This window comes from Phyllostomus hastatus, unplaced genomic scaffold (assembly GCF_019186645.2).
Source record: "Phyllostomus hastatus isolate PE091 unplaced genomic scaffold, TTU_PhHast_1.1 phas_contig_36, whole genome shotgun sequence".
Classification (NCBI taxonomy): domain Eukaryota; kingdom Metazoa; phylum Chordata; class Mammalia; order Chiroptera; family Phyllostomidae; genus Phyllostomus; species Phyllostomus hastatus.
In genome coordinates this window covers 1,794,955-1,819,529 of record NW_025333862.1, presented here as the reverse complement: position 1 = coordinate 1,819,529, position 24,575 = coordinate 1,794,955, and the positions used below count along the sequence as shown (strand labels likewise).

The 24,575-nt window shown below is 44.2% G+C and overlaps 2 protein-coding genes across 6 annotated transcripts in view; both read right to left on the bottom strand.

The window, feature by feature from the left end:
- Positions 1-432: 432 nt before the first annotated feature.
- CADM3 (cell adhesion molecule 3) overlaps positions 433-24,575 on the bottom strand; it is a 43,076-nt gene continuing 18,933 nt past the window's right edge. Inside the window, exons 3-10 of one of the 5 annotated variants that reach the window (XM_045841399.1) lie at positions 23,252-23,392; positions 22,596-22,748; positions 21,792-21,929; positions 21,338-21,508; positions 18,993-19,083; positions 18,424-18,593; positions 15,738-15,863; positions 433-925 (exon numbers count right to left, since the gene is read on the bottom strand). In XM_045841399.1, the coding sequence (XP_045697355.1) occupies positions 684-925; positions 15,738-15,863; positions 18,424-18,593; positions 18,993-19,083; positions 21,338-21,508; positions 21,792-21,929; positions 22,596-22,748; positions 23,252-23,392 (1,232 nt within the window). In that variant the 3' untranslated portion in view covers positions 433-683. Of the gene's footprint in view, positions 926-12,464; positions 14,806-15,737; positions 15,864-18,423; positions 18,594-18,992; positions 19,084-21,337; positions 21,509-21,791; positions 21,930-22,595; positions 22,749-23,251; positions 23,393-24,575 lie in introns of those variants that run through there. The other 4 variants (XM_045841400.1, XM_045841402.1, XM_045841401.1 and 1 more) reach the window with 4 other exon arrangements.
- Positions 9,081-12,408, bottom strand: ACKR1 (atypical chemokine receptor 1 (Duffy blood group)). The gene is made up of 2 exons (XM_045841404.1): positions 10,564-12,408; positions 9,081-10,109 (listed from the first exon to the last, which is right to left on the bottom strand). Exons 1-2 carry the CDS (start codon positions 10,582-10,584, stop codon positions 9,126-9,128), a joined length of 1,005 nt encoding a protein of 334 aa, XP_045697360.1. The 5' UTR covers positions 10,585-12,408; the 3' UTR covers positions 9,081-9,125.

The window sequence follows — 24,575 nt, the reverse complement described above, 5'->3', positions numbered from 1 at the left end:
AGTGAGGCCAGAGAGTCTGTATTTTCTGTAAGCTCTCAAGTCATGCCAAAATTGTGGCTCATAGCCCACACTTTGAGTGGCAAGGGTATAGAATATGTGGCATTAGTTCATTTCCAAAGAGTTGGGGAACCTCAGGGACTGCTGAGAGGATGAGTTCCCCTGCTCTTCTACCTTTCCACAAGGAACATTCAGAAGATGCTATGTCCCCAGGGACAGAAACCATAGAAAAGAACTGTATGAGAAGAACTGGAATGTGGTCATTGTAGGGACCCTGAAGGAAGGTTAGGTATAATAAATGACATTGCATAGGTATCACTGCTTTTTGAAAGTCAAATAACATTTTATGCTCTGCCCTAAATGATACTACAATGCAGCAAATCCTGCCCAAATGCCAACAAAATGTCTCCCAAAATCCCCCATTACCACCACTACCATCACTCCTACTAATCAGCCTCTCTTTTAAAGAAACCCTTTCTGGGAACTTCCTATCAAGCTGTTTGGGCAGATTCTGAAACCAGAAAAGACACTGGACCTTGTGGTGCTTGTCAGTTGCCAAACCCAATAAGTAGGGGCAGAGGTTTAATCTTTATGGGCACTTTTTTCAGATGGCTGGCAATCTGAGAAGATAGTGGATTTGCACCCTAAAATGAATGATCTTACATTTTCTTTCAAGGCCAATGTTTTTATAACAGGGAATAAACAAGGTGCAGAGAGGGGTTTTGAAGTTTAGGGAAAATTAGATAAAAAATCCTGCAGTATTCTTGTCCTGGGCAGTTAGCTATTCCCAGGGTAGAGTGGTCATCTGTCTTTCCCTGAAACACAATGACCTGGATGCCTCCACTTGTCCCCTGGTGGTAATCTTTAGCGGTGTCCCAGGAGGTCAGCTGTTTTTCCCAGGAGCCAGGATGGGCCTTATCTGTAGGTTCTGAAATAACATATGCATTACTTACTAGACTTATAACTATTTACCTTAAACTAAAATTTTCCAACTCTTGAGTCCCCTATCAATTCCATTAGCCCTTTGGTCACCAAGCTAAGTAGAGACACAAGGATAGAGGTGAAAGGGTAACTTCCAGAAGCCCAGTGCCTTCTGGTATGTTATTGCCTTTGTAAGAATTTACATTTAGGTGGAATGGCCCAGAAAGTAATGGATATTTTCCAACTGCTTGCAGGGCAAACTCTTCCATAATATTAATTGGTATATTTTTTCCCAGTTGTAACTCATTTTATAGCTTCCACATCTGTTGGTTCATTTAATCTTTACGTCAGGTCTGTGAGCCAGGCAGAACAGGTATTGTTGCCTGCTTTTCTCAAGTAGGAAAACTAAAGCTCAAAAAGTTGGTAGGTAATGCAACTCCAAAGCTCAGGACCCAAGTTTCCATCTCAGGTTAGTGCTCTTTTCAAACATAGAGGGAACAGAAACGATGCACGGAATCTCTGCCCAATGGCTGGGTATCCTGGGAGTTGTATACTCTGGTATGTAAAGAAATTATTTAAATTAAGATTATCTAAGACCTGCCAACAAGGGACACGGTAGGGGGATAATTGGTAAGCAATTCCTTGATTCTACAACATCTATATATTGAATGTTAATTCTAGTGAAGAAATTTCTCAAATATGTATTTAGGTTTCTCTACTTTTCATAGAATACCTTCATCTTCATAGAGGTAATATGATCAAATAATTCTCTGGCCAAACCCAAGTCTGGAGAATAGTGGTGCTGAAGTGACAGCTTCTGACCACTAGAGGTACCCCAGGCAACAGCTGTAATTGTTTCTGCAGCAACTGTTTCCGGAAATAGTACCCTTCTCTTGGAAAAATTTAGATCAAGTGCATATCTGACTAAGAATCCCTTCATTGTTTTATAAAGTATCTTAGCTCATAACCAGAGGACTTCAATTTGAGGAAAAAGCAAAGAGATTAAAATCATCACAATTAGGACCCAGACACCAGAATCAAAGAATACACATTTTTGTTTAGCCCTTTCATTTAACATGATATCGTAGAGCTTTCAGAGTCTTCTAGTCCCAAATATTCTGATCCAGAATATCTGAAACTAAGTCATAAAACTATTGAAAATGTCTTCTAAGTGACTCTGATGCACTGCCAATTTGGAGAAAAGTTGCTAGACTGGTCCTGGTTCTATCCTAATGCAAGGGGTAGCCCTCTAATCTGTTTTGATGATTTGCTATGTCTAGCCTCAGCTTGAGTCCTGTAACTGTGAACTCATAACTCAGATTATTTCTATTCTTTTATTTTCTTCTATGGCATCAGTTCTTTTCTCTTATAACAATATCTGTAGTTTATCTGTTTGCTTAGTGTCTCATGTCTGCCTCTCCTGTTTGTCTCTAAACTCTACAAGAATGAGGCCCTCATCTTATATGTTCACCACTGTAAAAGAATACCAATGCAGTGTATTCTTTTGTAGAGAATATACTGTAGTGTAGAGAATATAGGTTATGTGGAGGAGTGTTTGGGTGTATGTATTTACATGAACAAGAATTCCATAACCCATCCCTATAATCTGTGAAACATCTTTTCTAGTATTTAGTCAGAATAAGTCTCTGATTTCTTCCCATCCAATGTTTCAAGTTCTGAAGCTACAACTACATACATGTCTAATGCTCAATTCACAAGACAGCTATTCAGCTATTTAAAGACAGCTATATAGTTTCTATGTCCTTCCATTATCACTATCCCATCCTCTTTTACCCCTGCTCTTCAGTCCTTCCTTAGAGAAGAAGGAGGACCTCTAAATTGTCATCATTTTGGCCACTATCCCTTTAAGAGTGCTAATTTGTTAGTGTTACTTTCAACATGTGGTGACCAGAGCTGAGCTCTCTATTCCAAAAATGGCCTGTACAGGGCAGGAGCAAGTGATATAGTGGACCCCCCCTCACCCCTCCTTCAACACACCTTGTCCTGTACACTGTGTCTCTCTCTCTCTTTTTTTAAAGATTTTATTTATTTATTTTTAGAGAGAGGGGAAGGGAGGGAGACAGGGAGAGAAAGATCAATGTGTGGTTTCCTCTTGCATGCCCCCTACTGGGCACCTGGCCACAACCCAGGCATGTGCTCTGACTGGGAATCAACCAGCAACCCTTTGGTTCACAGGGCCATGCTCAATCCACTAAGCTGCACCACCCAGGCTACACTGGATCTCTCAATACAGTTTGGGTCTGATTCACTTTGGGGTCACCACCCATACTATTTGACAGACCTCGGCAGGGCTAGGAGGAATGGAAAATCACCATGTGGGAAACTGTACTGTGGGAAACTGCCTGCCAACCCTACCCAGGACAAATGAGAAGCCAGACTATGGAGTGAGCCAAGGAGTGGGGTTTACTAGAGGAATAAGAGAAGTGAAGCCAACCAAGGGAGGTTGGGACTTGCTCAGTTGTTCTTAGGGCAGGGTTTTTAAGCACAGCCTCTTGCTTCTCCTCTGGGTAATGTCTCATTGTACTAGTTTCCAGAACCCACCCACACACCTTGTAAGAATGTATAAGAACGTTCTTGGATGTTACAATGCTTCAGGGTCACCCACTGACTAGGGTCTTTGTGATTTGCTAAGGGTCTTTGGCTGTGTAATAGAGGCCTGGACTGAGAAGTCTAGGTGACTGAAAATCTGGTGGATTTTCTATGAGTACTAGGATCCAAATATGTTCAGAGTTATTGAGGAGAGGGCTGAGGAATTCTGAGAACCAAGGCAAAAAGCCCCTCCCAGTGTCTTGAAATTAGTAGGCACTCAAAACATTCCTTAAATTAAATGAGTTATATACCCATAAATGTCTTAAGGGGTTACCCAGAACTACAGAGCGATAAATTGTCAGGGGGTGGGGGAAGGTTGATAAGGGAGCAGGGGTTGTAATTTGGAAATAAAGAAGAGAAGGTTAACTGATTAAAAAAAAAAAGAAATATCAACCCTGGCGACTAAAATGACTGAAGTCCTAGAAGGGTGTGGGCTCTCTCTAGCTGAGTGTAATAAAATCTGCAGAGGTGGCCAGATTCCAAAATTGACTGTCTCCTTGAACTCTAGGGTGGTCTCCTGGGACTCACTTTTCCTCAAGCTAAGGTGAAAATCACAGCCATCCCCTACTGTTCAAAACTCACAATGTCCCAAAGGTCCTCCAATGTGTGGGTCAGGAAATGTAGTGAAGTCTTCCAGCTCCAGCTGGCCGAAAGTGGACACAGCAACAGGTGTGCAAGCGAAAAATTGTGTACGGATAATCCTTCAGTCTTTTCTGCCCGTAAATTATTGACTGGTATGGAGAAGTTCCCCAGAGGGCTTAGGGAGAGGAGATCTGTTTTCTGGCATTTATTCTGTACTAATTCCTTGCTTATTTGTTCCTCTTCCCCTGTGAGACTGTAAACCCTCTAGAGTTGGGCACATTTTATTTATACAAAATTAATTCACATATTTAGCACATGTATACTGAGCTCTGAATATGTTCATTACCAAAAAGGTTCTTGCATACCTGGTGTTTGTTTTCCAGTGGTGGAATGATGTGATGGTAGGTTAGCAACAAACTGATAAGCAAACAAATAAACAAAACAATTTCAGTGTGTGTTGAAGGTCACACTGAAAACATTCCATGTGTATTGATGAAGAATCATTGAGAGCATGGGTGAGTTGGGGCTACATCCCATCTCTTGGAGAAGGCAATATTTGCCTTAAGGCCCCAAGGATGGCAGTAAGATAAATAAAACAGAAATAAGTGTTTCGTGTAAAGGAAATGTCTAGTGCAAAGAATGGAAGCAGGATTTGACCCCTAAAGGAAGAGACATTTCTTAAGCCAGGTGGTGAAGACAAATACCATATGATCTCACTTATAAGTGGAACCTAATCAACAAAACAAACAAGCAAACAAAATATAGCCAGAGACAGTGAAATTAAGAACAAACTGACAGTAACCAGAGGGGAGGTGGGATGGGATAATGGTGGGAGGGGAAGAGGGAAGGGTTTTCAGGAACATCTATAAAGGACACATGGACAAAACCAAAGAGGGATGGGATCAAGGATGGGGGGTGGGGATGGCTGGGGTGGGGGTAATGGTGGAGGGGAAATGGAGACAACTGTACTTGAACAACAATAATAAAAGTTAAAAAGTTTAAAAAAAGAATAGACATTTCTTCAGGCCATTGAGCCTCTCAAGCTTAACGAGCAAAGGGGAGACAAAAACATAGCCTAGTCATAGAAGTCCTGCTAGGCAGTGAGAAAGCATTTGAATTTAACTCTAAGGACCAAATGTCAAATTTGTGCATAACGCTATGTTTTCCTGAAGAGAAACTTCATAGATTTCATCAGATTTTCCAAAAGACTCCTCCCCCAAAAGTTAATATACCTGATGTAGAAGAAGAAGAAAAGGAACAGATCCTTCAGAATACACAGCGTGTTCTTCCAGAATTCAGAGAACTACTTAGGAAAAAAGTACAAACAATCATCCATGAAGAGGGCAAATGGAACTTGGGATATTATCTGTGAAATCTAAGGAAGTAGACAGCTTTAAGTGTCCCCAAAATGTGGTAGAAACATGCACAGAAAGGTGAGTAGTGAGCAGTGAGGGGAAACTTGGGGTTCTCATGTTTTAGAAACCAAGTTCACAAACAACTACACAATGCATTAGAGGTATTTGAGAATAACAAGGACTTTTTCCTCTCATTTATACAAATATATACAAGAGTTTTCCTAAATCTAAGTGTGACATAAAGCTATCTCAAATCTCCCTCAAGCTATGCCTCCAAAATCCCCCAAACCCATTTTGCAAATGCTTCTCTTTCTTGGAAATTTCCTCTTCCCTTCACCAAGGAGTTACAAGAAAAATAAAAGCTAATGGGCATTTTGCTGAACTGATTTTTAAATTTTCTCACACCTTTCCTGTCTGAACCACCTAGAAGATATGTAGAGATGGTTTAGAAGGATTTGGACTTGTTAATTAACCTAAATAGTTACATTGGTCTGCAAGGTCCATTGTTGCTAATTAAAACTGCAATTCTCCTTGTGCCCAGATGGAGGGCTGCTGATGTCAGAATAATTAGATAGCATATGATGGTTTTCTTGCAAATCCCTGGCAATTGGAATTTGCAATGGGTTGGATTTAAAATCCCAGTGAAGTTCTCAATTAGAATTCCTCTGGGGTTGGCTTCTGAAAGCTGATAATGGGTCTGGACAGGGTAAAGGGAAATAGGTATAGATAAAAGGGTGTAAAGACCAGCTACTTGTTTCCTAAATCTTCTGGGAGGGGCCTGAGCTTGGAATAAATGAACTATGGGCATCAATGTGATCTTCAACCTTCCCTTAAGAAATAAATCTTTTTCCTTAAAGAAGCTTTGCAGACTGAACCTCCCCAGAGCGTGTGTGCTCCCAAGAGCCTGTTCCTTGGTTCTCATCTTCCTGAATGGATTTTTTTTTCTTTAGTTTGGAGGTCCAATAACTCATACATAGCAAAAGTCCCTGCCAATCCTGGAATTAAATTCTTAAGGGTTCTAAGAAAACAGGATCTGTATTCCTGAAAGGCTGCAGAAAAGAAGCCAGATTCAGAATAATGTTCAGAATAATGGTTGGTGGCGTACAGTGGGTTAAATGGAATAGGATAACAGAACTCTGAGGAAAGCCTTAAAGTAGTAACTGTGGTTAGGGTTAGACTTTCTGAAGAGCTATCCAAATACAGCCTAGATAATAACAGGTAGAAGCAGGCCCCGGAGATACTAGGACAAAGTTGGCAGGGTGGAATGGGAAAGAGATAACTGTAAGAAGGTATTTCCAACCACCTCTGACCTCTTTTTGACTTCAGATTTTTACTTCTGCCTTTCCTTTGTGAGAGATGTAATATCAGTTGAATTATCTGGGGTTCTCTTTAACTGGTCTGAAAAAGGAGGTACTTTTACCTGGAGGCACAAGCTGGGGATGGGGGTAGATAAAACAACCCTAATAATCTTAAATTAAGTTTCACTTGCTTCAGGTTAACAATGAAAGATTCAGCAAGTTGAAGACACTCTTGCCTTCCCCTTAACTAAGTCAACCTACTCCAATAATTCAGTACCTTGCACGTAAGTTGAGCAATGTCTGTTAGGACTGAGAGGCTGGAGGGGGAATTATGAGAGAAGACTGAAAAGAGAGTGAGAGAAAACGAAAACACTGGAACTCATTCATGAACTGTGGCTGAAGACCTTAACATAATTTAGGTTTGTGTATTATTTTTCTTCCTAATTTTCTTTCCCTTCCTCTTTTAGAATGTCTCCCATATCTTAATCAGTCCCTAAATCCCATATTTCAATTTAGGTTGCACAGTAAGAAGCTAACCTAGTAGTTACAAAGAGACAGGAGGTTGGGGTGGGGAGGGTTAGAGGGTTTGTTACTGCCCCCGCCCAGGAAAATTTCCCAGCCCTTTTGCACAACCTGCCTAGGATACTCTAGCTCATCTCTGTTTCTCTCTTGCACTCTGCTAGATATCTCCAAGCCTAAAAAGTTAAGCAGAATTGGTGTAGGGCAGGAGCCAGATGTAGCTCATCTTTGAAAAATGGAATGACCACATTTGTATTCAGATGTAAGAATATCCTCTCAAGTTTCCCCCATTTTTATTTGTTGGAGAAACTCAAATAAACACATTTTGTCTGTTTGTGCATTTGTGTGTGTGATCTTGGGTAGTGTGGACTTGTTGGTAGCAGTAGAAGTTGTTCCCCTAATCTAGAGAGACCTTTTCATTGTTCTTCCCATCCTCACCTCAATGTGGCTATATAAGGGTTGAGAAAAAGCCTCCAGGATCAAGATTAACAGCCAAAAAAATCAGGGGACATTTAAGGAAGAGGTGTCCAGAGTATAGGGGTACAGTGTGGAAGATAAATGCAAAGATTTGTATGGAAAAGAAAGGCTTATTCCAAGAGCTGGGATTTGAAAGGGACATTTTGGGGATTCTAAGCAGAAATGAATCAGGTCAGACCCCTTCCCCTTTAAGTTTCTCATGTTGCATGACTTCTTGATTTGTAGTTCCCTCTACACAACCTATGCAGAAAAGACTAGGCACAGAAATGGGGGGTAAAGAAAACTCAAGGGTAGGGAGTGAGTGTGTCATAATTCCTGATTCCATATTCTGAGAACAAGGATGAAGAGCAGAATAAAGTAGAGGGAGTGCTGATAGGTCAGAGCACACACATAGTATGTGCAATTCACACACTGATGGAGAGGAAAGAAGGCATGTCAACACACATTACATTCATGCAGGTATCATGGATGTGGGTTTGACACACATGTGATACAGATGTACATGCGCACATGTGTACACACACAGGCATTAATGCACAGGTAGCAAACATAAGGCCCTCGGTCCAAATCCCGCCCCTCCATCTTGTGTTATCTGGCCCGGCACCTTGCTTCTACCTGGTGACAGTGCAGAGCTCTCACTTAACTGTTAAGGAGCAGTGACATTTATACAGTCCTAAAATTACATTCAGCCTTTTGAAGGCATCTGCAAGGCTGATGTGGCCCTCCCTAAGTGAAAGTGAGTTTGACACCCCTGGATTAAAGTCATGATGAGGAATCAAGTTCAGAGAGATGACTCCTAGGTAGTGGCTTCTAGATATTTTGATAGATTCTCTGAACTAAGTAAGGTTTCTCCCCACCCTTCCCACCACCACCATGATCTCTTAAAAGAGCCAATAGATGTCAGAAAGACAAAAGGCACACAGGAAGGTAGAACAGTGAAGACAGGGAGGAGATGTCATGCTCGGAGCTCATCTTCACTTCTCTGCTTTGCTTTCTCCAGTTTCTATTTTTCTTTCATTTGTTTTCTATAGCACTTTCTCTTCTTTCCTTACCTTCTAAGCTATCTCTTACAGTTTTTTAGGTTTAGTTGCTCCCCTCATACTCTTGTCTTCTTTCTCTTCCCCTGTGGAAGAGATGGCAGCAACTCCACACCTCCAGAGAACACCTGTGTGCCCAGAGGATGTTTTTACATCATTAACTTTCTCCTCAAGCCAACCAGAGAAACACATGCTAGCAAGACAATCTGACATGAAATCTCTCTTTCATCATTTTCCTTCCCCTTCTCTGTGTCTTGAGATAAAATAAGAAACCACCAGCTTTATAAAAGCAATGTAGACTTTAATTCAGGTTGGCAGGTGGAAGAGAGCTAAGATTTTCCTTCAAGGGTGTCCAGATGGGAGGACTGTCTCGTTGAGACAGACAAGGAGGGCATGGAAGTACGAGTGGCCCGGTGGCAGAACAGAGCCAGGAGAAAAGGTGTAGCCACACAGTGCATTATTGCCAGGACTTCTGCCAGGTCCAGCAGCAAGTCCAGGGCCTGCTGGGCTGGACATGATGCTAATACCAAAAACTTGGACCTCACTAGGGAGTCCAATCCCCGAAGTACTCCATGAGGCCACCAGAAAATGAACCAGACCCATAGAATATCAATCCAGGGGCATGGCTCCCTGTCTAATAACTTTTTCAGGCCCTTGGTTCCCAATAAACCCAGTGGCAACAGGAAAAAGATGGCAAAACAAGCAGCAGCGTGCATAAACTGCAAAATGTCCTGGCTGAATGTCTGGGTGCAGAGTCCATTGGAAGTGTCACTGGTCAGAGTGATTGGCAGCCCCAATAGAATTGCCACTCCCCAAAGTCCCACAGTGAGCCCCAGAGTGAGGCCTGGGACATGGTTTGTACCCAATATGGGGCCCAGGCAGGCATGGCAGCCTAACAGCAAAGCTTGGGCAAAAGCTGAACCATACCAGACCAAATGGCCCAGGTGGCACAGGTGGGTGTCATGGACACCACTTAGCCCTGGTGCCAGGATGGGCACTGAGATGCTGAAGAGGGTACTGCCCACAGCTAACTGTATAAGGATCTTCCAGCCAGGACACAGCTGCCAGTAAAATAGAGGTCTGAGAAAAGCAAACAGGACAGCTGTACTAGCTAGGATACCCAGGACACTGGCGAGGATGTAGAAAGGCAGTGAGGACTCATCCAGCAGTTTACAGGAGCGGCAGGGGGCAGCTGCTTCCAGTCCAGTGTAGTTATAGTCACCAGGTCCGTAGGAATTATTCCAATCAATGAAAAACTCATCTTCAAAGTTAAAGTTACTCGAGTTGTCACCAGTGAAGGAGGAGGAGTCCACCTGGAGGATATCCCCAGAGGGGACAATCAGAGCATCCAGTTACTCTACTGAAGAGTCTCTGGGGAACTAAAGGGAAAGGGAAATGGAGGACAGAGGGGACCCTGGGGCTGGAGAACAAGGGGGCTATAGGAGTTTGGTGCAGTGGGGATGATGGTAAAAGACAACACAGTTGAGACTCAGGAGTCAGTGGAGAAGCAGGGTGATGGAAGAGCAATGGAAAGGCAGTGGGTAAGACTGGAGAGCAGGGGAAGGTTGGAGGGAGAGTAACCAGGGGCCTGGATGGACTAGCTGAAAGGCAAATGAGGAGGAAAATAATGGGAACCTAGGAGACTGTGGTAAGAAGGAGAGAGGGAAAAAAGGAAGGGATAAGAGATGAGGATGAAAGGAAAGAGGTATAAAGACAGAGGGGTAGTAAGTGCAGAGGTGGGGGTTGTGGGTCCCTCCCCACACTCACCCGTTGCAAACAGTTCCCCATGACACTGCTGGGCTCAGAGCAGGCAGAGAAGGACTGGGACGGTTTTGTCACCTGCTGTGGTTCCAAGATAAGTGCCAGGGACTAGTGAGGACCATCAGTTATGAGCGGGGCCATGGGTGGCATGGGGAGGGGCACATTCAGGAAGGCTTTACCCCACACCCATTGCCTGCGTAACCTTCAGTCCCACATAGGGCATTGGCCTAAGGCTTCCTGTTTTGAGGTTAGATTCCACTGGTGGGGACCTGCATTCGGGAAAGGAAAAAGGTGGGGACCAGAAAATAGGTATTTTCCCAAGAGTGGAAAGGGAAGCTAGAAGCCAAGGGGCTTCCCAGCAAGTATTTTAAGCACAAGGAAAGAAGTTGGGGCCAAGGGTGAAGTGTGAGACAGAGATAAGGGGCATGCTGGGAAGTTGGAGGGAAAGGCAGTTGACTCTCACTGTCTATTCCCTTGAACTTGAGCCAATGAAAGATAGTTCAAAAGTCAAGTGTTTATAGGAAGGAGTATTAGTGGCACTATGGCTGGATCCATTAGATGCTGACAAGCTGAGTAGAATGTGGGTGGGGGTTCTATGTATATTAGTCTGGGTGTAAGAAGGGGTTCATTTATCTGTGTGTGGCTGTATGCTGTGTACTGTGTGCAAATATCTAAGGCATACATCTGGGTATGAGTCTGAATTTTTCAGTGTAAGAGGAGGGAGGGCTGCATAATGAAGCTACTTCAGGGACCAACTAGGTATTTGCCTCATCATCTATGGGTACAGTGAAGGTATCTTTCATAGCAAGCAGAACACATGGTCTAAGTTAAAGCAGGCTCTGGGGGACAATGGGACAATATATTCTTAAATGGGCCTGTTGACTCTGGGGTAATCTCTATTCATATTTCTGTGGGGAATGCAAAAGCTTTGGAACTGCTACATTGACCTAGCATCTCAGCAGTGTGTAAAGTCCCTTTTGTGGGGAGAACTTCTACCTCTCTCTAATTGGCTGACAGAAAGGATATCTACCCTGTAGGTGAATCCCCCTAAGCCGACATGATGATTCTTTGGTAGCCCCTTTCTCCCCAGTTGCTTTCCCATGGACTCTACTGATTCACCCCCCTTCACCCTAACATTTTATTTCCTGTTAGGGAGACTGAGGCTGGACATTTGCAAATGGTGAGTCATGGAGTGTTCAAGTCAGAAAGGTGAGATAGAGAGGGCTGCTTTGGAACAGTTTCATTGATCTAAGAAAGCATGTGATACTTTAACTCCAATTCTGCTAAGCAGCTCCTTCCCATAAAGGGGTGCCTAGATGTGGATAGGAAAGCCATGTTGCAAAAGAATGTGGATCTTAAAAAGACCATCCCCTTTTCTCCCAGGATGCTAGCTCCAGTTTCAGGTTCAACATGAGGGGGTTGGAAAATGATTTGGGGGGTCTGTTGAAACTGTCCTGGAATGATGTTGGAGGCATCTTCACCTTCATCTCCACCTTCTCCAGTCCTGCCTGATGGAAGGCAGTGGGAGCAGCCAGATGTCCCATCCCAAACACTCTCTGGAAAGGAAGGGCCAAGCCAAAGGGAGTGAACACACTTCTCTCCCTTGGAGAGTTATATTGTTTCCATACAGAGATGCCCTTGGGAGAGTGGCCTGGTGAGGCACACACCACCCCCAAAAGTACCAGGTGTTGGGGATTCCAGCAAAGCAGCCCTTATAACGTATCCTCACAGGAGCAAGAGCGGCAAGGAGGCAGCCCAGCGACACGGTGATCCAGATATATTGAGGGTGCCCCTCTGAGATTAGCATAGGAGAGTTAGAAAGGTTATAAAGATACACGATCCCCTCCCTACTCCCTTCCCCACACCCCCCACCCACAAACAAACACACACAGCACAAGGGTCCTCTTCCCCCCGCCCCCAGTACAAATATGGCTTCTGTGTAATATGGACAGAGAGACTCAGCTCAAAGACGTAAAGTCACTTTCCCCGAAGTGGGTGCAAGGAGACAGGGAAACCAATAGGTCTGGGGCCCTAGGCTGCCTTGCTGCTTTAAGAGGAGGGAGCCTTGGCTTAAGGGGGTGCTGCCTGTGGTGCCCAGGGCCCTAGCCAGATACCAGAAGATCCACAACAGTATTACCTGAACTGAAGGGGTGGACAGAGCTGCTGAATGCAGTTGCCCCCATTTTGCATGCCCCTGCATTGTCATAACAGGGAAGACATGCTGGAGGAGAGTGACAGTGGTGCCAAGGGACATCCTGGGTGTGAAAGAGGGTAGCTGGTTGCACAGTGAGTGAGCAAGTGAGCAACTCATCTCCATGGCAACCAGATCAGGCCAGGAAGGAAGACAGAAAATCAAAAGGAGGGATGGAAGTGGAAAGGAGAGAGGAAGTTTCACTCCAGCCCTCAGGTCACTGGGTACAGACTTTAGGGAAAAAGTGACAGCAGTTGTTCCAGGGCCAGGGCCAGGGAGAGGCCTGAGGGGTGCATAGTGAAGGCTGTGGCACTGACTCCACAACTCCAAGAAGGGAGATTGAAGCAGAGGTTCAATGCTCTGTATTTTAGAGCAAGACTATATGGACAACTGAGTACAAACACATCCTGGGACTGTTTTCTCCATGACAGATGGACACTGGGGGTGGCATGGAAAATGCCAGGATAGAGCAACCTCCCAGGGTAGTACTAAGCTGGCTAGGTATTCTCTGCTCCCAAGGTCCATGTTTACATGTCCCACAGCTCGCCCACCTGCCCAGGACCTGCCTCACTGCCTCTCACACACAGATGTGCACACACGCATGCACACAGAGTTCACATTATTTTCTTTGTTTAGGCAGGAAAGAGCTCAGTGTAGTGAAGCCTGTTTTTGTATTTTTGTGGTTATATCTGCCTGGCTGCTGGAGAAGGGAAGAAGGACTAAGGGGTGGCTTAGGACAGGGGAGTCAAACTCATTTTCACTGGGGAACACATCAGCTTCGAGGTTGCCTTCAAAGGGCCAAATGGAATTTTAGGGACTGTATAAATGTAACAACTCCTCAACAGTTAAGCGAGAGCTTGGTGCTGCCACTGGTATAAATAAGGTGTCAGGCTTGATAAAACAAGGCACAGGGCAGGATTATGCCTGAGGGCCTTGTGTTTGCCACCTGTTGCTTAGGAAGTGGGAGGGGTGGGAGGAGGAATTGGTGAATAATGCCATAAGAGGAGTGGTTGCCAAGCAACAACAGTCCAGGGGTTGGGTGGGAGTGAGGGACTCCTGGGCAGAGAAGCAGATGCAGTTGGGCCTGGAGCAGCACCTCTCCCACAGCTGCTGGAGCAAGGAGGTGCAGCCTTGCCCTGCTATCCCCCAAGGGCAGTCCTGTGTAAAGGCCCTGGCTTTATATATCATGGGGATAAGGGGTATATGGGACCATCTCTGCCATCCTTTTTCTCTAAATCTACCCCTTCTGGCAGGGACCCACATCCTCCCCATGTGGAACCCCTATATCTCTGTGTGGCTGCATGCCATCTTCAGGTCACATCTCCTCAGGGATCCCCATTTATCCCTTTCCCACTGAAGTGGAACAAGGGCATCAGAGAGGCACCTGTGTCTCTGTCCACAGCTCCAGGTATGTGACTATCAGCAGAAGAAAGGCCAGCTCCTGCTCACAACTTCCCCATTCCCAGAGAAGTCCAGGAAGCTGCTCTGTTGTACAGGATAGAAGTTTGGTGAGAGTCCCTACTAAATCAGCCCTGCTCCTTCCTATCCTTACCCCTCCACCCTCATTCTCCTCTTAAAGCTCCAGGGTTTTTTTGCTCTCTTCAACCCAGAGCCCCTGTACCTCCAGCCTGAAGACAAATTTGATTTGGGATACAAAAATAATAATAACCCAAACTCAAAGAAGCCACAGAAAGGGCTGAGGGCAACCCTTCTTCCCTGCCCACCCTCATCCCTCCCCATTCCAAACCTAGTACAAAACCGCACCCAAAGCAGACATTCTGTACAAGGGGTTGGGGGGGAACTGGGGAGCAAGCAGGAGGTGTGGCCCTGGGGTTGCTCTGTACAAGTCCAAGTTGGTTATGGCCCCAGTAGTCCCCATGGGGTCCCTGGAGGGGTGCAGGAAGTGGGTGAGCACCCTAGATGAAATATTCCTTCTTGTCGTCCCCGCCTGACTGCCCGCCTTCTGCGTTGATGATGGCTGTGTCCGCATCTGGGGCATCGTCAGAGCCTTTAGCCTCATGTGTCAGGTAGGTTCCTAGAGAGGAACAGAGGCTCCTCTTCTCAGGAGCAGTTTCCAAACCTTTCAATCTCCCCTTGCCCACTTTCCCACCCACCCATTCATACCTTGCTCCTGAATTTTTCTCCCATTTAGAGCTTTCTTCCTCCTCACCTGATCTAACTTGCATTTTGCTGCAACATCCCTCACCTGACCATATATACCCCTATGAATGAATGAATCCTGCCTTTAATTAGTGAATCTAATCAATGATATAGGCAAAAAATAACAGTGTGTGTATATGTGTGTATATGCCTGTATGTGCATCTGTGTGCCTGTGTGCATATATGTGCATGTGTATGTAGGTGTGCATGTGTGTATCTGTGTACATGTGCATGTGTGCATGTGTAAGGTGGTGCTAGAGAAACTGCCATGTCATCTCCATGTGCAATGTAGCTATGAGCTGACTAGCACTTGATCAGTAGGTACAGTCTGGCCGCAGCTGGAAGTCATAGCAAAAGGGGGTATATGAGAAGAAGGCATGTAAAGAGATGGTACAGAGATGTCGTGCATATAGGAGAAAAGAGAAAAGAAAGGAGATATTGTGGAGACTAAGGGCAAGGAGATTAAAGGCCAAGGGAAATGAAGCAAAACATAAAGGAAGAACATATATAAAGAAATGGGAGGAAGATGCAGAGTTTCTCAGTTCTCTGCTTATAGCAGAATATCCTTGTGGCAGAGCAGCATGGGAGCAGCAGCTTACTGAGTGGGAAGGTTTGATTTTACTGGATGATCAACAAGTGGTGAGGCTTTCAGGAGGGACTGGTGGTGCTCCATCATTACAGGATTGCCTGCATTCTTCTTTCTCAAACACTCATAGTGGCTGACTGGGTCTCCAAAGGTCATTCCTGCAGCCAGCTCCTACCTATCTGCTCCTGACCCATCTCCCTACCCACACCCAAGTTCTCCTGATACTTCCTTCACATATCTGACCTTTGTGCCGAATCAGGTAGTGGCCGAGGAAGATGAGCAGGATGAGCAGCAGAAAGACAATGAAAGCCACAATCCCACCAATGATGGCGTGGTAGGTGCTGGAAGATGAAGGCACCGGACTGTGGTCTAGAGGGAAGGGTCAATGCATACAGTCAGATCTGGGAAAACCCCTAATATTATAGCATTTCTAACCTGGTCATGGTAATCTTACACAGCAGAGAAAATATACTAACATTAGGAGAATGGAGTAGCATCATTAAGTAAAGGGGATATGTCTTATTTTGTACTCAGTTTTCTTACACAGTGTATGGAACATAGTAATGTTTACAAAAGTTAATGTATTTATGAGTAAATAGATACATATCCTACCCAATGATTAAAGATCATTACTTTAATGTTTAAATCATCTTTTGAGACTTCTCTCTTGCTCTCTCTTTTTCTCCCAGTCTCTTTACCTGTTTCTATATTTATTTCTTCTAATTTCTGGATTATCAGAGTACTCCTTCCCTATCCCCCAAGCCCTCTTACTCTCCCATTCACTTAATATTCCGAGATGGTTTCTCTACAAAGGCTTCTCAACCTGTTAACCCATTGCCCTGAGATCAGATAGACAAGGAGTAGTAAGAAACTGGATTTAAGAATCAGGTACTTTGACAACACCTTACAAGCTATGGCAGACTCTGACCTTCTGTATAAAGAACAGTGTTCCTTCTTGGCAGAGGAGTTTAAAGTTCCAGCAAAACCCAAGTCCTCTGGTAAGTCTCATCAGGGGGTCTGCAACTGCATTTTTACTTCCCACCACCCAAACATTTGTAGTAAATTGAATATTTTCTTCAAGGAAGTCCTGCCATGCTGCCTTCAATGATGGCCAATGTCTCTGCCAGCACAGATGGGCTAGGAATGTTAAGAACACCACTAGCCACATAGCAGCATCTCAAATACCTGAGAAGACACAGGCCCAGGATACAGTGCTGTGTCCAAAATACTCACCACAGATACGACTCTCCCCCCGCCCCCGTTGGAGAACTACTGTTTTCTCACAGACTCAACTTGAGTCTTGGTGCCTCATTGACTCCTTATTATATATTTTGTCTTTCCTACTTTGTCTCCTCAGGCTTGATTAGGCCAGCTTTTCAGTCTCTTGCCTATCTATGCCTTATTCGAAAATAAAACATTTATGCTCTGTTTTTAATGTTCTACTTGGAAGGGATGGAGAAATTAGGCCCAGGGGATCCATGACTTGATGGGGGGGGGGTGTTGATACCGTAAGTTGGAAGAAGGGGAATGAAGGTACCCACTGTCTTTCTCCTAGGGAGCATGTGAGACACTGCACATTAAAAATAAATCTTGGCTAATTATTATTGAGACTAAGGAAATAGAAATTCCCTAGAAAAACATAGGTTTCCATGGCCTACATGATCTCTTGGGTCATCCATGACAGGCCTGTCTCTAGGTGGAACACCATTTAATTTCATTCCAGGCAGGTGGGAACCAATAGTGCTTAGGATATTCCAGCAAGATGCAATAACCCATTCTACCACCAGGTGTCAGCACTGGAAGCAGTTCAGTCAAACAGGACAGGCTTTCCAGCACAAGTCTGGGAGGATCAGAAAGAAGCCAACCACAGAGCACAAGAAATTTCTCACGGCCAGTCATCATCACAGTTTGTCTAGAGAGATATGGGGGCAGATAATGTACCTCAGGGCATTGTCCTTGCTTCAGGCACCTAGCTGTTTGTGGTGCTGAGTCCCCATAATGCTGAGGTTTGCCCTGGAGTCAGAATTACCCCATCCAGACACCCTCAGATCTCTTATCCCTGGGAGGCTGATCAATGTTAGAACTACTGTTTTTCCACAGACTCAACTTGAGTCTAGATGCCTCATTGACTCATTATATATTTTATCTTTCCTACTTTGTCTCCTTAGGCTTGATTAGGCCAGTTTTAATTGGTTTTTCACTCAAGGGAGCCTCTGATGTCCCCCTGACAAATGCATTTCCCTATTCTGAGGAAAGACTTATAAGACTTTTTGGCATGACCCCATTGCCACTGGGATCGTTAAAAAAATCTCTCATGCCCCATAGAGGGACTTCTGTTTTAGCTTGTCTTTCCTGAAACGGGGTTTTGTGGTTGTATCTTTGGGAAGAACTTCAGAGAAGAAGCATCATCTCTTTCCTCTAGAAGATATGGCATCTGAGAAACGATTCTGACTATTTCTCAGCATAGTACAAACTTATCTCCATTTCCTCCTTGGACCCAGGTTTGCAGAAAGGGAGACAATAGAAGCAGTATACATCTAATACTAGTCACAGGAGAAGCAACTCTGAAAACAGCCTGTTGCAATGGAAAATGCATCTACACCCATACGTGAGAGGCTCTGGGTCCTCTATACACAGAATTGTTATTTTTGCTACCTGGTGAATGCAGGGGTTGGAGGATGGTGTCACCTGAGTCATTAATGCTAAACAAAGGCCAATAGGAGTCCTCTATTCTATTGATCTTTCCTTACTGCACATTCCAGAGTAGATCTGAAGCTGAGTCTTCAGGCCCTCAATGGGGAGCTGCTGTCCTTCTAGTCTACTCCAAATCACCATCTGGGGGTGCTCTCAGGTGACAGAAACATGAGAGTGTAACATGGACAGAGAAGGGGAGAAGAAGGATGCTGGAGGAAAAGTGAGGTGGGCTTACCATTCACATTGAGCGTATAGTAAGCCTTGTAGCTGCCCATGTTGCTGGTGGCTGTGCAGCCATAGGTGCCGCTGTCACTCTTGTTGAGGAAGGGGAAGATCAGGGCGCTCTCCTGGATTATTTTCAGGGGTAGTGCACTGCCCTCCTTCTCCCATTCGTACTGCTGGGGGCTGTTGAGTGTTCAGAAGAGAGTAGGTCAGGGCTAAAGGGAGACAAATATAACTCAGAGCAGGGAAGTCAAGGACCGTTTGATGAAAGTTCAAGAACTTATATGAGCCAGAAACACTGAGCTGCTCAGAAGCAGGGGGAGGGTGACATCTTGGGGTTCAATTTGGAGAAAAGGGAAATTTTCTAACTGTATCTTACTGTAATTTGGTTCCTTGTGGGAACCAGGGACTGGGCCCCCCCCTCCCCCACTACTGCTGCTTTGCAGGAGAAACAGAGGATGAATATTGTTAGTGTCAGGGAAAATTAGAGGCTAGACAGTACACAGGAGATAGGAAGACATTATGTGAATATCACAATCTGAGACTGTGGAGTTGTATTAGACACCAGGAGAGAAATCTTACACGGGATTGCCACGACCCTCACAGTGTAGCAACAGCTTCTGGCCCTCACGGGGATGTGGAGGGTCTGGTCTAATCTTCGCCGTTGGCTTGTCTGTGGAGAAGGAAATTGTGTCAACATAAAACACCCATAGTGTTCAGGACATCACCTTGATCTCAAAATCATTTCATTACACATTACAGCTTCCACCTCTAAATGCCTCAGGAGTCCAAGAGACCATGAACAAAGACTTTTCTCCCTCTACTTCTTGCCAGCAAAGACAGCTATTGCCATTGAATGTTTGAAGGACTGGTACTGCCACCTTATAGAGTAGGGTTCTGAACAATCTGTCCTTGGTGAGGACCCAAGAGATGTTAAAAAGGAGCTGAGAAGGGGTTTCATTGAGTCATCTGTGCCTGGCACACTACCTAGCACATAAATAGGACTCAGTATACATTTGTGACAGAAAAAATACACTTGAACTTGATCATTTATTGAGCTCATAACCTCTCAATTCTCTCTATTCTGTAAGGGAGCTTAAACTGGCAGCAATGCTTGAATAAAAACATCATTTTTTAATGGTCAGCCCAGAAATGAAGGGTGAGCTTTAAAACAGCAAGAGATGGGGATCATATTTTAGCTGCAAAAAGGCAATGACACAATATAGATAGGCTCTGCAAAGGAATAGTGGCATCTGCCACTGACACCAAAGGGCTGCTAAGGAAGCTAGGTCCAGACGCCTGCCAAGAACGATACAACTAGATGCTGGTTTAGAACAACAGATAAAGACACTGAGCTTCCCCTAAGGGTAGAATCAACCTTAACAACCAGTTAATGAACATGTTTCAGTCAAATGAAACAGGACAAAGAGAATCAGGCCAGGTAAAAGAATGGGTGTTCAAGGGCCCCACAGCCATAGGAACCTCTAGCATGGTGCCTCCAGTATAGATAGCATTTGGTGACTGACTGCTGATCACAACTGCACCAAAAAGTTCCCTGGAGAGTACCTGCCAGATGGTCTGCCACTTAACAGAAGTCATTGGGCCTTAGACTGGGGAGGGCTTTTCTTTGCCCTGGCCAGCACCCAGACTTAGGGGAAGAAGCCCAAGGCAGGGGCTTCACCCTTAGAACTAATAATCAGACAAAAAATATAGGAATATAGAACTCTGAAGTTTACAAACTGCTTTCATAGCTTTTGTTCCATTTATCCTCAAGAAAATTCAATGAAGTAAGCAGGAGACACTAAGAGATTACATGCTCTTGTGAAAGTTAAGATAGCTAGTAAGTACAGGCAGTGCAGCCAGAATCCAAGTTATCTGCTTGGTTTGCTAAATGGAAAATGATGGTACTCCAAACATTCCTCATGTTCAGGTCTCAGCAATAAGTTTAGCAATTGCTTTAAATAGCCCTGAAGTCAGTCCTAAATCTTCCACAAGAAGAGAGTAAGGGTTTTAATTGTTTTAGAAAAATAACCAACCTTTAGATGAGTTAGAACAAAAAGTACATTATTTTAAAACTCTTTATCTTTTACCTTTGTACTTTATTTTCTTTCCCCCTTGGTTCCTCCACTAAAAAAAGTTCTTATTTGAAATTTCCCAATTTCCTCAGGTGAAGAGGGAGTTCTCTGTCCCTACTCAAGGCACATTCCATAGATGGATAGGACCCTCAGAAAGGCTAGAAGTAGTGATCATGGTAGTAGCCATTTGGGGTCAGAATCCCAAGAAAAATCAAGAGCTGTGGTAGACAGTAGAGAACTATAGGAAAAGATCTGGGAATAATGATAGCTAAAGAGATTGTGTTTCCTACAACCTGTACTTTCTTGAAACAATCATAAGCTAGATCAAGAGGAAGCCTTAGTGATCCTCGTGTTCATGCTCTCATTTAGCAAATAAAGGATCAAGCTCAGGGAGGGTACAATAATTTTCTCAGAATCACACAGCCAGCAAGTGGTGGAGGGCAGACTACAGCCTGTGTCTTTTGACTCCTCATTTGCTACAGTTATAATTTATGTTAGTTGCATCATACTGGTCTACTCCAGGGGTAGGCAAATGTACCCACTGGGTCAAATCCTGCCAGCTACATGGTTCAGTAAATAGAATTTTATTGAAATACAGCTATGTTTGTTTGTTTACATATTGTCTAGGGCTACTTTCCTGCAAAAACAGCAGAAGTAAGTAGCTGAGACAGAAACCATACAACCTCCAAAGCCTAAAATGTTTGCTATTGGGACCTTTATGGAAAAGTTTGCTGACCCTTCACCTAATCCTATTACTTTTGTCTCAGTTTGTTTTTATCATGCACTTATCTGTACGTGTTCCACACCTCATCTCACACCTGATCTGTCTTCACCCACAAGCCCATGACATACATAAAACTTCAATGCGTTGAGAAGTGGATCTGTCAGCTCCATTTAGAGATTCATGGTTCACAGAGCATATGATGTCTGCCCCATCATCCTCCCGGGTAACCTGGAATGTCACTGAGCTGCTCACAGTGAAGGTTTTACCATTGGGATCTTCCTGTATTCGGGTTGGTTCTCCTAGAGTGCAGAAACAGACACATACACACACAGAGTGAGCCCTAACATACAGATATTGTGTGGGTTCCACAGTAGTCATAAAGATGGTGAGTTTCAACTTACACAAACTTAGAAAGTTACAAAATGAATATGTATACACATACACACAAGTGTGCACAGAATGTCATTCTGCTTTTTCCTTCTACAGCATGCCTTGTGTGTATATACACATGTACCCCTCCCTCCCACCTCTCCTCCCTCCAATACCACCTCCTCCTCTAACCCCAATGTAGGAGGAACTTACCATGAAGTTCTTGCTCACCCTTTTGCCAGGTGAGATTAGCTGCAGGTTTGCTCCCAGAAGATTGACAATTTAGGGTAGCTGTCTCCTTTTCCCGTAATGATGACTTGTAGCCAGTGATTATGGGCTTCTGAGGGATTCCTACCATGCATAGGGGATGGCCAGAATATGAAGAAGAGGCCATAAGGTTACACTCAGCTCTCTCTGCTGATTCAGCCTCTCAGGGTGACTGGATACCAGGGTCTACTTTAGTTATTATGGGCAAAAGACTAGATATTTTTTTTCCTTGATCTCCTCTCTGAGAACCAGGAAGATAGATCCAAAGGGAGGAGGCTTGGGAATGGGGAAATGTACCATACTTGAACACAACTGGGTGGCCGTAGAAATAGTGTGAAGCTCAGGAAAGCAAAGAAGGAAATTGAAACATAGAATAAAATATAGGATGAGAGTATGTAAGCAACTGGGGTACTCAGCTTGGACATTATAATCGTATATTGCATGCACTTCTAATGTTTCATTCACATAATCTTGGGAGATAGGTGGAACAGACATTATCATCCTTCTGTTACACATTAGGAAATTCAGGCTCAGAGAGAGTAAGATATGTGTTCCAAAGCAAATGGTGAGCAGAGAAGTAACTAGAAGTCAGTGCTCTTTGCATTTTGTTCCACTGTAAAGGAAATATAGGCTGAACTTTTCCAGAAGGCTTGGAGTCTTGCCTGGCTCTAGGCTCTTTCAGGGACACACCTAAGGAGATTTGTTTGCACAGAAACATGCTGCAGTGACACTGGGGTTTGGGAGCCTCACCCAGCACAGTGATGAGGGACTTGGCAGTTCTCACAGGCATAGTGAAGATGGAGCAGGTGTACTCGCCCTCATCCGCCAGGGCCACATTGCTGATGCTGATGCTGAGCTCATGGGGTGTGGATTTAACCAGCTGAATCCGATTATCTCGAAGGGCTGGGGGGAATTGGGAGAATGGGAAGCAAGGCTTTTACTGGTACCTTTCATGTTTATCTTCATTCCCAAGTCAGCTTTTTGGGGGGAGTGGGTCCAGTGTAATTTGGGTCAAGGGGAAAATACTGCTCCTGAGTTTTAACAGTCTTTAGGTCATTCAGTCACATTCGTGGGCCATTGGGCACAGTAGCCTAAGAGATACCCAGAAAAGTAGGTTGGACCTCAAGAGTTTCCTTGTAAGACACATATGTCAACACTGATATCAGCTGTCTCCTACTGCTCTTTTGTGGTAAAGTCATCCCAGGACCCTATAAGACTACACATGGGTTAGGTCAGAGCTGTAATAATAAAGTTTCTCTGATACAAAGTGAGGAACCAGTGTCTTGTTGCCTCCTCAAATAGTCATACCTTCATGTGTCTCAGCCTTTGCACTACAGTAACATTTCCTTTCAATGCTGCAATCCCCTTCCCCAACCCATGGTTCCCTCGGAGAGAGATAATAGTACCTCTCTTTTCCCCAAAGTAAAGAGTCTGCTGAGCAGGGTTAGACCACTGCAGGGATGAGTCCTCATGGTCTTTCACTTGGCACTTGAGCACCACGGTGCCACCAGCCACCACTGTCTCATCAGATGTCCAGGGCTGACTGTCTGCAGGAGTAAAATAGGGTTAGTTTCTAAGCAAGTCCTAGCCCCTCCACACATTTCTAGGCCAAAGTCCACCTCATCTAATTCAGACCATTCAAGATCCAGGTCCTGTATCTCAAGGCATCACAAGGGAAGGACTAGGGGGAAGGAACAGAGGTGGTCAAGGGGGAACCCTTATTTCCTCTTGTTTTGAATACACAGGAAAGCAGTCACTTGTTGAATGTTTGCTTCATAAATTGACATGGCCACAAACACTTAGTGGAATAAAGACCCTCCAAATCTACACTTACTACTTCTCATGTATCTTTACTGATAGAGTTCTACCAATCACCTCTGAAAATACAGATATATATCTGTCATTCTGTGTTTCGCCTCCATGCTACCACCTGCCTTTATGGGCAAGATCAAAAGAAGCAGTTGTGACTCATAAACTAAAAGTGAGCAAAAGGTCAGGTCAGCCCTTGGATTACACATTCATTTACACAAGAAGTAGCTGATAAAACTTCAAAACAAACAAATTTTTTTCAATTGACACATTTTGACTCAGATTTTTAAATTCCTTCAACAATAACTTCCTTTATTTCATCAGCTCCTTTAATATATTTTTTCAGTTTTAATACTACCCATCTCTCAACACACAAACCAAATCATCATCCTGGTGTTAAGGAGCAAAGGATTAAAGTTTTCCCTTCAATGTGATGGATATGTTTCCTAATCCCTCTCTGCTTAGACAAGTCAAAACAAAACAAAACAAAAACCAGAACAAGGTATCTCATGAATGAGCCATTTGAATTCCAAATGTGACTTTTAGTCAGGTGTAACTGTGAGCCCCTTGGACAGTGTGGCACTTGCTTCTTCCCCCTAGTATTATTGCTCCATTTTCCCCACAGCATTGATTCTGATTCCCAATGTTGTTTTTCTCATTTTCAGGACTGACATTTTGTGACCCAGTAGCACTGACCTTTACAGAACTAAAGTAAGCAGCACCTTCCAGCTTTGCTTCTGAAACATCCACAGTATTTGTTCTATGGAGCTAAATTACTTAACTAGCATTATTCTCCTCTGAATAGGAAGCCAAGAAACATATTTTCTACATTTCCTAATTGAGTAACTTAGACAATCCCTATGCTCCCTATGCCACTGACCTTACCTCTTCCCTGTCTGTTTATTTTTTCTTTCTTGGTCA